Genomic DNA, 13076 nt, shown 5'->3' on the forward strand with positions numbered 1-13076 from the left:
GAGAGAGAGAGAGAGAGAGAGAGAGAGAGAGAGAGAGAGAGAGAGAGAGAGAGAGCAAAATGAATTTTAGTGTACAGGACCTTAATTAAGCTCAGTGCCTTTTATTGCGGAAAGCCTAAATTATATATATATTAATATTAATGTAATATGAATTTTTTAATTCTTAATCATCGGTACTACTGTATAATACGTTTTTTTGTAAATATAATATAGATACTGTATTAGAACTAACCGGCCAAATTTATTGATAATATTTATATTTATATATATAATATATATACTCTTATCTATATATATGTGAAAACAGCCAAAGAAATAATTTGGAAAGTATTTGAAATATTTTTAAATAGTTTTCTCCCAAAAATTTACTTTCAGATACCATAACTACACAATAATAATGTATATACCGCATCTCTTTGTATGTCTTTTTAAAAAAGACGTGTATATAAATCTACCTGATAATATCATAGATATTTTTTATTACTAAGTATATATAAATTTTCTGATTGCATAATTTGTGAACACGTTTTAACGACTAGTTGTAAATGCATTTATGGGAGTCAGAATATTATTATATATAAAAACAAAAAATCTCACGTTTGTCTTAAAAAAGTCTTAAATATTCTTGCAAAATGCCTAAATGTAAAATACTAGTTCATATCAAATGCAAAAGTTTGATTTTGCTCGATTATCGTAATAATATTTTTAAGAAAGTCTCTTTATTCTAACCCCTTATGCATAATAATAAAAAATATTGTGCAATATTTATCATTACCACAAATACTGTCCTTTGCATCATTTAAATGCAAAATGAAACATTTAATGAATTCTAACTATTTTGTAAAATAAAAACAAAAAATATACAAATATGAAATGAATAATAAAATTATGATAACAATGAGTAGATGTCATGGTATCGGCTACAATATAACAAGATTTTACACGATGGTATAAATACTGTAAATAAAATTGAAAAATAGAAATTATATATCTCAATGGCAAGAGCAAAAAACAAAAAAAAATTATACAAAATAATTCTATCGGCAATATAAACTAATATATTTTTTTTATTTTTTAATATAAACGCACATCAAGTATATATTAGCTCTGTCTTTATATTTAAAACTTAAAATATATTATATTCATTATTATTTTTTTTTCTTTCTTACTTTTTCATGTAGTTTTTTAATTTATACTTCCAAATATCAAAATGATATAAAAAGCTATAGTGATAGATCAACTTTCTTTGATTAAATTAATACGTGCTAAGCCCCATAAAGAAAGCTTCTTTTACTTGTTTAAAGTACTGGCTATTTCACTGAGATTATATGTCTTGTTATTCATGTTATTTTCTTTTCTTTCTTTTTTTGTTTGGTTGTTTGTTTTTTAAATACTGCGAATATGTCTGGGTCTGCGTACTAACAAACAACAAGATGATAAACCAGAACTGACCTTTGCTAATTCAGACATAGGTAACGATCTAGTCGGAAATTCTACTTTCTCCATAAAAACCTTACTTGACTGAGGAATTTCATCCTCTGATCGATGAATAAGAGTACCATTCACGTACAGAACGTTCGCAGCAGCATCTTCAGGTACAGTTAATGTCTGATAACTGTACGTTGCTTCTCGTTCAATCCTCTATACGAACAATAAAAAATATTTATAAGATAAATTAATTTATTTGATGAAACTGGTGAAAAACGATAAAACAATTGTTACATATATAAATGTAATTTACCTTTAGCACCTCCTGACATTCTTTACCAGCACCAACGCAAATAACATCAGGTCCAGCCATAGAAACTAACGATTTCAAACGTTTTGATTCTGCAACCTTAAAAAATCAAAGAAAGAACTATTACCCATAATTACATTTGCAAACTAATTACTTATACTTCGTGTATTAGTGTATACAAAGGAAAAAACTGTACATGTGTTTATCATAGCTACTATTCATTGATAAATATTATCATTTACAAAGATTCAAGCATTTATGCATCAATGAGCGATAATATTATTTTCTGCAAAAAAAAAAATAAAGTACTGAGGTCGATAACAAATGGAATGCGTGCTAAGGTGAGTGAGTAACTTTGCTATGAACTCCATGTGCACGAATATGCTAAGCTAGATAACTTGCATTATCAGTTTTGATTTTAAAGCATCGCTTAAATATTCTGCATTGCATTTTTATGCAGAATATTTAATAAATAAAAAAGTCTGTTGCTTTTTTTTTTGTTTATAAAACGTGCGATCATTTCTCTAATTTGTGAAATACATTTTTTTCAATGTAATATGCATATAAGAGAGTCAAACTAGTGCACCCAAACCTGAAGAGGGGCTGAGGTAAGACTCTCCACTATCACCTCTTCGCCACCATCACCCACCTTAAATGAATAATGAAAAATATGTTGTATGAGTATGATTTTTGTCTACAAATATTGACACATTCTGATTCCATGATATGTAACTGCATATTTCATAATAAAATAATGTGCTGTAAATTAATTCTAAATTATATCACGAATGTATAATAATTTAAATGAACGTGTACATTGTCGAGCATTAGTAATATACATAGATTATTATCAGTTTTCTGGAACAATTATTCATTTTTTTTATTCTTAAAAGATTATTAATAACAAACATTCTCAAATATACAAATGTTCTTATAGAAAAAAATGATTCAATTAACAAACCTTTATGGGTACACAAGGATATTCAGGAAATGCTGCAGCAACTGCGCGAGCACCCGCTTCATTTGTAAAATGTGACAAGCCGACAAAAAATTCACGGCCTAAAAGAAAACAATTTATATATATTATAAGTATAATTTCTTGAATATATAAATCATATTTTATATATGTATATATATTAGCAAAATAGTATCATGCATAAGCTCTTATTAACTATTACCTGTAAACAAAACATCTCCTCCGTCTAAACGAGCATTCTTATCTGCTATTTCTATTAAAGGTATTTCTAATTCTTTTTTTAAAACGGCCCTAATAGTATCGATCTGAAATAAAAACATTAATTTATTATAAAATTGTAATATTAATAAAATAGATATATATTATATATATAAATCTATTTATCTATAAATTAAAAATCTCTATTTATCTATAAGTTATATATATATTATATATTTTCATTTAGGTGTGTGAATATAAATCAAATTTCTAATTTAAATTATTGAAACATTGCTTCCTAGAATACATGTATATATATGCATAAATAAAATGACTTTAAATTAAGTCAGATGGGAATTGAGAGCAAGGCGCGAGTTAAGTGGTTTTAAAAATGTATTCATCAAATGAGAAGTTAATTCGATAACAAGGTCGATACCTCTTTTAGACGAGATGATTCGGTTGGCCGAGCGATTAGAGCAATACCATTACAAATAACGGCAATATCCTCGACGAAAACGCAAAGAGGTGCATTTTCGTCAGGTGGCATTTCAACGACGTCAATATCAAGTTCACGTAATAATTGTGCTAATGCTAAATGTTGCTTTCTAGCCTCGTCAAGCGTGACCTCCCCTCTAGTTCGCAATGAAAGAGGGATTCTACATAAAATGGCATGAGTATATCTATGTAATGGCATGATTATAGCAAACTTTAGTTTTCTATTATGTCTAAACAATTTGTCTAAGTGATTCCTCAATTATTTGATCACACCGCTGATTACAGTTTTTTTTATAATTATTCCAACGAGAACACACCAATTTGACGTTTCACGTAAAAACAACACTATATTAATACGATCAATGTTACCAACATCTAAATATTATAATTTACTCGTTGTAAAGTGTGAAGTTAGTTAGGTAATTCCTTGTTTACTGTAGAAATTAAGTTTGCACAGATAAAACAAGCAACCATATATAAGTTTTTCACTCCTAATTTAACTTTTTGCAAATTAAATATAACAGTGTAATTAACATAACAATGGTTTCAAGGACTGGACCACTTAACTGTTTTCCTAATAAAAAAGGGATAACTTTCACATCAAACTTTGAGTTTCAAATAAAAAGGGATTTTTATAGTTTATATGTTGGTGATCATTATTGAAAAGTGACGTTTTAGAACAACGATCTTTTAAGGTAACCCTAAATAATGGAGGTATAAAAATATAGTAAGAAATGAAATTTTTTAAAGGGATTACAAAAGATATTGATAATGTGAAAACTTGAGTGTCTGTTTAAAATACAATATACAATGTGACATTATTTTGTACAATAAGAATGCGCCTTAGCTTCGTAAGAACATTACTCGTGTTTGCGTTATTGGGAAATGTAATTATTTGGCACAGAATATGGAGGTTATTCGCAGCACAAAACACGTTGGGATTATTGACACCCGGTGCTGCTACTAATGATCCACCACAAAAATTGCATCGCCGTTTATCTCGCCTTGTAACTATAATTATACGTCAATTTGAAAGTTTTGAAAATGACGTGGTGTCCACTGTAGAGTCTGTATTGAATTCTTTCCCTACCATACCAATTTTAATTGTATGCGATGAGTTGCCGTATCCACCTTTGGAATTGCATTTTGAAAATGAAACATTGCAGAATGTTAAACTCATCACTTTGCATACCGATTTCAACAAAACCTATGAGGAAAGAAATCCTATGTTCTACATACGCACTAAGTTTGTATTATTTTTACCTGATGCTAGTCGAATATCCAACAAACAAATTCTACAGGTAATTAATTCGTTTTATATTATATAAAGAAGACTATATAAAAATGAAATATTAATTATTAATATATATTTTCTTTTTTATTTATATTTTTCATGTATAGAATACCATTGGACAAATGTCAAAATATGGGATAGTATCTGTACCTGTAGGTAAAGTTACTTTATCTTGTCTTTCCGTGAACTTGAAGATTAAGGAATGGAGCTTACAATTCACCCATTCTTCTGATGTGGAATGTGATTTCGTAGTTGGAAAACATGCAACGATGTTAGAAGTCAAAACGTTAAGAAAACTCTCCGATCCATTTCTATTGCCTTTTCCAGATGCATTGTACATACAAACTACAGCTATTGGTGCAAAGGTAAATTAATTTCTTTGATGTAAAATAAGGTTTATATTTTAAGCGTATGTTCGTGATTATGGTTTTTGTTTTAATTATCCATTGACATCTATTTTTTATTATTTACATTTTTTATCTACTCTAATAAGAGTAATAAATCGTTTGTGATATTTTCTTAATGTTTGATTTGTTTTTACGTGTGTGTTTATATCATCAAAGTTTTAGATTTTCACGTGAATAATTTTATTATTTAAAGTGGTAAGTGTTAATTTATTGTTTATACATTATAAATTTAATTTGCTTTTATTTTATCATATGTATTTATATTAGAATTTGGTTTATATTAATAATATGACAAGAGTAACATTTGATAGTTTTTTACATTGATAGATTCATATTCTAAAAGATCATCAGTTTAACGAAAGAAAGCTGTTATATAGAAATCAACAAACTCAACGGAAGCTGGAACAATTACATCAAAGTCGTGAACAATTAATGTTTAAACAGTTAGGAATGAAAAAAGTAATAAGGGCTTCAAATTTAATTGAATGGTACGGATGCTCGAAAGAAACTTCAAGATGTTTTGGATCAGTGATAAATGGTATACCATCATATATTTATCAGAATCGACATACACCTCCTTGTTGTCTTGCTGGATTGAGGAAAGTTGCTCATCACGTTTTTGATCAGTTAGATGAAGTCGGTATTCGTTTCTGGTTAGAAGGAACATCATTGTTAGGTGCAATGAAAAATGGAGATATTCTACCATGGGATCATGAAGTACAAATAGGAATAAATAGATTTGATTTAGAAAGATCTCCATGGTTAGTTAAAGCTAAAGTTAAACCTGTTGTAGATAATCACGGTTTTGTTTGGGAAAAAGCTACAGAGGGAGAATTTTTTAAAGTAAAATATTCCAAAATTAATAATTTACACGTTAACTTACTTCCATTCTATACTAAAAATGGATCTATGGTTAAAGACGCATCGTTTATGAAAAATGAAGATTTTCCTGAACAATTTCTTCATCCGATGTCAAGCATTGAATTTGCGGGTAGACAAGTTCCATGCCCAAATAATATTAGAGATTTTTTAGAGCTTAAATATTTTAAAGGAGTCGTAGAAAATCCAAAGCTTCCAAATAAGATCATTTTTAATTAAATTTCATTATTTTTATTATTGTTATTCGCATTCCATTAAATGCTATCGGTGTTATTTTTTTTCTAGAATAATTCGTACTAAATAAAAAGTAACAACTTACACCATTTTACAAAATCTGTTATAAAAGTTATAATATTTCCATTTATTATAACAGGGAATTGATATTAGATAACTAATTAGACTATTATTTGCACGCTTTGTATTTAATTTTTGTATTATTGAAAATATAATCATTAACAATAAGTACAAAATATTTAGGTGACACATTTTTAATCGATAAGAACTTTGATTTATGATTTCATATAATGTTCAAGTAATAATCAATAAGTAGTTATATTGTAAGTCGGCATGTGTGAATTGAAAATGAGCAATAGCTATTAACATTGCATTATTTCTGCTTAGAAGTTAAGATAATAAAAAAGTACATACATTTGGTGCCAAATATTTATATCTGCATTTAAAAGATATCCACAGTCTAATAATCCCATCGACATTTGAAATCAGTCTTTTTTTAAATACTTATACATTTTTAAATACTTATACTTTTAAATATCCTTATACATTTTGTCAATGATATATTATAAAAAATATTATTTTATGTATTTATAATTATTTATTTATTACTTGTGCTTGTTTTCCTTAATATTTTTTAAAGGATTTATAATATTCTTTGTTTTTCTGTGGATAGCTTTCAACAAAAAAATGAAATAAAGTTATAACATTTAATAATTAACGCAATAATATGTTTTTACGATACCTTTGACTATTACTTACAAATATATATTGCAAATAACAAACTTCTCCTGTAAATATGGTACTGTATATATTTTTTCAAACTTCAACAAATATTGCAAATACTAATATCCTCATTCTAATTTAACATCTTTTGGTGGCGTTAATGTAGGTGGTTCTCGTATAAAACTTAATAATTTTTCTAATTTCATACATTCTAACTCAGTATTTGTTAAATCGATTTGTTTTTTCGTTGGTTTTACTTTCACTCTAAGATTTGGTGATAGTTTCAATGCACTTATGGTGCCCCTATTAATAAAAAAATGTCATTAAAGTCTTTCCCAAATATGCAATAAGTTCACACGTTCTTGTATTTTTAAATATTAATTACTTGTCATCGCCAACTATGATGAAAGGTAGCTTATTATTAAAAGCAAGCCTTGTTAATTTGTATTTTCTTTTACTAACAATCGCTTGGCTACAAATTGGTCTGTATTTGTTCACGTTCAAATCAAAAACAGTAACTTTTCCGTCATTCGATACACAAGCCAAGACAGTTGAACTGTAAGGTGCCCATTGGACATCTCCAATTGGAACCCCGAGATCAAACATAAAAAGTGGATCTCTGTGTAATTAAATATTTATAAATTTGTGTGTATTCACACAATTTTGTTTATTTTATATTTAAAACTTACGGTCTTTCATCTTCCCATATTTTAATTCTCCAATCTCCCGAACAACTTGCAAATATTTTCGAATTATATTTATTGAAGACTATACGATACACTGGCATATTATGTGCTTCGTTATATATTTGCATATAAATGCTGCTGTATGCTGTATTACATTTATACATAGTACCCTCCTCGGTTCCAACTAAGAATATATGCTCATCAGATGGATAAAAAGCCAAACAGGTTCCACACCCTACAAGTAATAGTTAATGATTAATAAATATTTTTAGATAAAACATCTAATTATAATAAAATTTCATATCAATATAATATACCTTTGAGTGTTATCATTGTACCATCAGGACCTGGTATTGGTGGTTGGTCAAGAAACAATGTCATAATTGTTGTTAATCCAAGTTCCTTTTGATTAAGAACCCAAAAATTTATTTTACTATCGATACTAACACTATAAAATGCTAAATTTCCTTCTTGTGTATCAGGTGCCCAACGAACCTTTAATAGATATTATATAATCAATGAATATAATTAATATTTTTATAAATTTGTGCAAAATACCTCCCATACGATGCCTCCATGTTTTTGTGTAACATCATTACTTTTATATTGTGGGCCTGTTGGTGGTAACATAATATTATATACAGCTACTGAACCATCTTTCATACCTTTATTAAAAAGATTAATATATAATAAATTAAATCATGTATTTATATTTTACAAAATATTGATATACTTCATAAAATTTACCAATGACTAATAAATGAGGATGTTGAATGCTAAAATCTAAACACATTACTGGAGATTCTGTTGGACAAATCCATTCTGGGTACGATGGATTTTTCAAACTAAATAAACATACTGAGCCGTCCTTTATAGGACTATTAAATGTCACTGTAATACAGTAAAAATTTATAATATTATTACAAATATATAAAATATTATTATACATTAATTACTAACATGCTCCATATGATACTGCAAATAGATCATAATATCTTTCGTTAAAGCATACATCTGTGATATCATGTTTTTTTGTTGGTTCATAATGAAATTTCCATAATGGTAATAAAGACCCTTCACCATCTTTAAATTCATCGCTTGGATCATCCCAATACCTATAGTCTACAAACATTATCAGTGAATAGAACATTAAATTTAGTAAATTTAAAATTATACAACTAGACTTACCCTGCGCAATTTCATCAAATATATTTTGATTCACCATTCTTTCTAACGTTTTAGCTGCTTTAAGCATTCTATCATACATTTCAATGTTTTCCATTTGTTCTTTTTTTTTCATATCCTCTCTTCGTACCTGTGTAACTGGCAATCTTCTTTCTCTTTCTCTTTCACGTTGTTGTTGCATGTAATCTTCCTGTGTGTGTGTATAATTAAATATTTAATTATAAATATTGCCCGAGAATATTTTGAGAATCCTCATAATTATTATTTATGCACCTGATATTCGTCAAAAATAGTCCATTGGAAGACGTGCGTATTAAACAATGCTGTGGGTGGTGGTAAAGTTTGTGTACTCATATCCTATAAAAGAAATGAATAGCTTACCTGCCTATAAAATATTGCTATCTTTAATAAACTTACTCTCATAGGATTTTCATACGTTAATGCTGCTCTCTCGCAAAAATTGAATTGATTAGGTATTTTTTTATGTTTCTCTCTTTGGTACTCATTTTCATCTACTTCTGCTTCATATTCATATTCTCCTTCGTATTCTAAAATGTATTATAATTGTTTTATTTAAAATATTATTGAATAGTTGAAAGATGCTTAATATAAAAAACAAAACATTTACTTTCAAATTTATGATGAATTATTTTGAAACACACCTTCATCCGCATATTTATCCAGTATATTATCATCCTGCCTGGTATCAAAGGTCAACCCCTCATCATGATTTTCTGCTATAAAAAAATATAATATAAAATAAATGCGTATTTTTAATAATATATCCAATAATCATTTTTTATATTTATACAAATTATTATGTAATGGCTTACCAACAATACCACCAGCTATTTGCACCTTAGCTTCCTCCGAGTCTTTACGTAGTATAGTACCAGGTACACTCATGAGAGTTACTACATTAGGAGGATCAGGTAGTCTAATATATTCTCTTAATTTCCAAGACCATTCAACTAGTGAGTCAGGAATACGTGTGTTTTGTACTGTAAGTACTCGAGCAATTTCTTCCTGAAGTTCCTGAAATTAACATTAGTATAAAATATTTGCACTTTCTAGATAGTACTTAATAATATAGACGAATTCTATGTACTGTCTCCGTTAATTGTAATTGATCATCCGGTTTAAGAGCAACTTTCCCTCGTATCCAATCCGTATCTCCACCAGCTAAGCTCATACCTGACATACGACTCTTCAAACTCACATACTAAAATGTTTGTGAATATTATTAATTATTAATTGTTAATTTATATATAAAAAAAATACTTTATCGGAGTTTATAGTAACATACATCTTTCATTATTTCTGAGACTTTAGAGGCTTGTCTTTTGGGTAACGTAGAAGCCATTATGTTATGTGTTATATGTTATTAAATAAAGTTATGACAAATTTTATCCTTATCTAGATAAAATTTAAGAATGAAGTATTATTTTGTAATATTAATATAAAGAAATATATTAAATAATATAATAATAATTAATTATATTCACTATATACGTTACATTGTTATTAAATCCAAGTATTTTGACGATAGAAACTTAAATATTTTATTAGGCTTTCTCTCAACTGTGCACATTTTGTTGTTCATGCATGGAAACAAATTTTATTCATGGTTGCCAAGGATACATTGGCATTATTATGGTTACTACTGCCATTTATTTCTTGCCACTTTTAATGGAATTTCCAAAGTTTTTTCTAAACAAGATATACATGAGTTTGACATAAACAATTATTAAAATTAACAAACAAATTTATATTTATATATATTCCAAATAAAATTTCATAAAAGTGTGCTTAATAAAGGACATAAATAAAATCGGCTAGATCGGGTTACTAATTTTAATTTCATTGCATAAAATTAACTGTATTATGCGTATATTAAGATATATTCGTATATCTAATATACTTATGGAATTTATACAAAATGTTTTTAAAAAATAAAGATGATAAAATTTATATCTGTATTTTTGGTTATTGGTTGAAAGAAAATCAATACTGGACTATCCCAAGATAATATAAGCATTTCAACAAGTTGTAACTAGATTCTTGTGTGGAATGTGAATGAATGAATTGTCATAGTGTATAATAAATATTATAATTATATGATATATTCATGTACGTATCATAATAATAATAAATGTATTATTTACTTGTTTATTCATGCATCTTTGTTTAAGTGTTTCAAATTAAAATGTCTGTTGTGTTAAACAATTAAAAATTATGTTAATGGATACACACAAATTGTAGCTATTTAAAAAACAGAAAAATATAAAATATTATATTTTACGTATTGCAGAGATGAGTTAAAAGCAAAATATATTATCTTGTCATGGAGGATAGTGGAATTGATAGCGACCCTAAGATAATTACTCACAATGAAGATGAAAAACTATTTTTGGTAAGCGTACAATTTTAATCTAAATATATGTTATTCGAAAAAAAATTATTTGTTAAAATTAATATCAGTTTACAGATATATTTAATTAATGCACAGTTGGGTGTATCTTTGTAGGGAAGCGATAGTAGTTGTAATAGTAATCTGACGCAAACATCTCAAAGAAATTCTACAAAACAATGGCAAAAAAAACTTGGTACGCAATTTATCATTAATTAATTCAAACTTATATTTACAAATCAATTTTTAATGCATCTTGTTTAGTTTCATCTAACTATTCGCTCATAATTAATATTAATTTTAAATTCAAGATTTCATGTAATGATATTAATTTCTTTTTATAGAAGCACGAATTGAACAAGCAAAACGAATACAACTTAATTCAGACTATATGAAATTACCAAAACATGAAACGTCCAAAATAAACGTATGTAGTAATAATAGTAGCGGATTAATTTCGATAGAAAGGTTGCCTATACCATCTAAAAATAAAGAAAATCTTCCTTTAGTTGAATATTGGCATAGTGGAAGTGAAAGGTAAATTAACTAATTATAAATAATAATATATCGTAATAAATTATAATAAGGAATACGAATTTTAATTAAAATAAAATTAATTGCTACTATTGTAGAGTAAAAAAAAATTTAATGTATTTTTTGTTTTTTAGCGATGATGAAACTACTCTTTTCTCATTATCAAAAGGAAAAGAATCTTTGAAACATAAACGAGAGCTTACTGATACATTTAGTATCGAGGATTTAAGTGAAGAAAGCGAAGATTCTTTGAATTTAGATCCAACTCAACCATCTCATGCATTTACGTGGACTTACGTACCTTCTGGGTGTTTTGCTTGCCATTGTCAAATATTATAATGTAAAACAAGTCGTATTTAGTGAAAACAATACAAAATTATTTATGAAAATTATATTGACATTTAAATGGTCTATGACATAATATCAGCTGAATAACTAGTATGCATTACATATTTTCAAATACTTTTTAAGAAAGTAAAAAAAGTTGAATATTTTTATGTGTTTCTAGTAAAAAATGCTAATATTAATAAAGGATATATATGCTATCTTTCTTTATTTGTTGTTGTTGCGTGTTTCAATAGTTATTTATGCTTTATTTTAAATTATGCAACAATATTAAAATAAAACGAACTATATAAAGTAAGTTCCAAGATGCAACGCACTATAATAAAAAATTAATCCTACGTGTTTGCATCGTGACGAAAATATTATTCTTATTGAAAATTTATTAAATTATAAAAATCAAAAATATTTATTTAACATTTATGATACATGATATTTACATAAATATTAATTACACAGGATCTAATGTTTAGGATACCCCTCAGTCTTATCTTTTTATACTGTAGTACGTTATTTTTTATTTCCTTTTAAGTATTTTTCATGTATTACTTGTCAATAATTTTTTCCTATTAATTTTGTAAGGGTAGCAGTAAACAATCGTCATTAATTAATGTAGATACAATACTATTATACCTAGCATTTTTGTTTTTATAGAATGAATATATTAAAACTATTTACATTAAACAAGTATTATTATACTAACATTTCTCATTTACGAGAGAGAGATATTGTTATTATTAATATTAATTTATTAAATTATTATTATTACTGCTACTACTACTAGTACTACCTACTACTACTACAATAACTACTCTACTACATTATTATATTATAATCATTATTAATATTAATCTTATTATTCTATACAAAATGAATAATAAATTACGTATAACAAAATTTTTCAAAACATAATAAATTCGTACTTCGCTACTTTGTTAGATATTAATTGTCACCATATAGCTGTGATCTAAATAT

The 13076-nt window shown here is 26.9% G+C and overlaps 4 protein-coding genes across 8 annotated transcripts; 2 read left to right on the forward strand and 2 right to left on the reverse strand.

The window, feature by feature from the left end:
• Positions 1–1165: 1165 nt before the first annotated feature.
• LOC106793176 (N(G),N(G)-dimethylarginine dimethylaminohydrolase 1) lies at positions 1166–3796 on the reverse strand. 2 transcript variants are annotated; one of them, XM_014759878.1, is made up of 6 exons: positions 3349–3796; positions 2917–3019; positions 2700–2797; positions 2331–2387; positions 1742–1837; positions 1166–1641 (listed from the first exon to the last, which is right to left on the reverse strand). In XM_014759878.1, the coding sequence occupies exons 1-6, from the start codon at positions 3604–3606 to the stop codon at positions 1387–1389; spliced, it is 867 nt and encodes a 288-aa protein (XP_014615364.1). In that variant the 5' UTR covers positions 3607–3796; the 3' UTR covers positions 1166–1386. The 2 variants fall into 2 exon arrangements, with proteins under 2 accessions (XP_014615364.1, XP_014615365.1); XM_014759879.1 differs by lacking the exon at positions 2331–2387.
• Positions 3797–4061: 265 nt separating this feature from the next.
• LOC106793175 (fukutin-related protein) lies at positions 4062–6648 on the forward strand. The gene is made up of 3 exons (XM_014759877.1): positions 4062–4708; positions 4809–5066; positions 5436–6648. The coding sequence occupies exons 1-3, from the start codon at positions 4244–4246 to the stop codon at positions 6204–6206; spliced, it is 1494 nt and encodes a 497-aa protein (XP_014615363.1). The 5' UTR covers positions 4062–4243; the 3' UTR covers positions 6207–6648.
• Positions 6649–7012: 364 nt separating this feature from the next.
• Positions 7013–11507, reverse strand: LOC106793174 (dynein intermediate chain 2, ciliary). 4 transcript variants are annotated; one of them, XM_014759872.1, is made up of 16 exons: positions 11462–11507; positions 10333–10525; positions 10122–10231; positions 9924–10037; positions 9649–9850; positions 9478–9552; positions 9233–9363; positions 9089–9172; positions 8819–9005; positions 8591–8752; positions 8378–8521; positions 8189–8295; positions 7948–8125; positions 7634–7865; positions 7330–7563; positions 7013–7247 (listed from the first exon to the last, which is right to left on the reverse strand). In XM_014759872.1, exons 3-16 carry the CDS (start codon positions 10176–10178, stop codon positions 7073–7075), a joined length of 2082 nt encoding a protein of 693 aa, XP_014615358.1. In that variant the 5' UTR covers positions 10179–10231; positions 10333–10525; positions 11462–11507; the 3' UTR covers positions 7013–7072. The 4 variants fall into 4 exon arrangements, with proteins under 4 accessions (XP_014615358.1, XP_014615359.1, XP_014615361.1 ...); XM_014759873.1 differs by lacking the exon at positions 11462–11507 and adding an exon at positions 10981–11110; XM_014759875.1 differs by lacking the exon at positions 11462–11507 and adding an exon at positions 10827–10839.
• On the forward strand, positions 10828–12309 carry LOC106793177. The gene is made up of 5 exons (XM_014759880.1): positions 10828–10945; positions 11127–11228; positions 11343–11421; positions 11570–11762; positions 11894–12309. The coding sequence occupies exons 2-5, from the start codon at positions 11160–11162 to the stop codon at positions 12096–12098; spliced, it is 546 nt and encodes a 181-aa protein (XP_014615366.1). The 5' UTR covers positions 10828–10945; positions 11127–11159; the 3' UTR covers positions 12099–12309.
• Positions 12310–13076: the final 767 nt, after the last annotated feature.

Source organism: Polistes canadensis, unplaced genomic scaffold, assembly GCF_001313835.1.
Source record: "Polistes canadensis isolate GaletaPanama2010 unplaced genomic scaffold, ASM131383v1 scaffold_12, whole genome shotgun sequence".
Classification (NCBI taxonomy): domain Eukaryota; kingdom Metazoa; phylum Arthropoda; class Insecta; order Hymenoptera; family Vespidae; genus Polistes; species Polistes canadensis.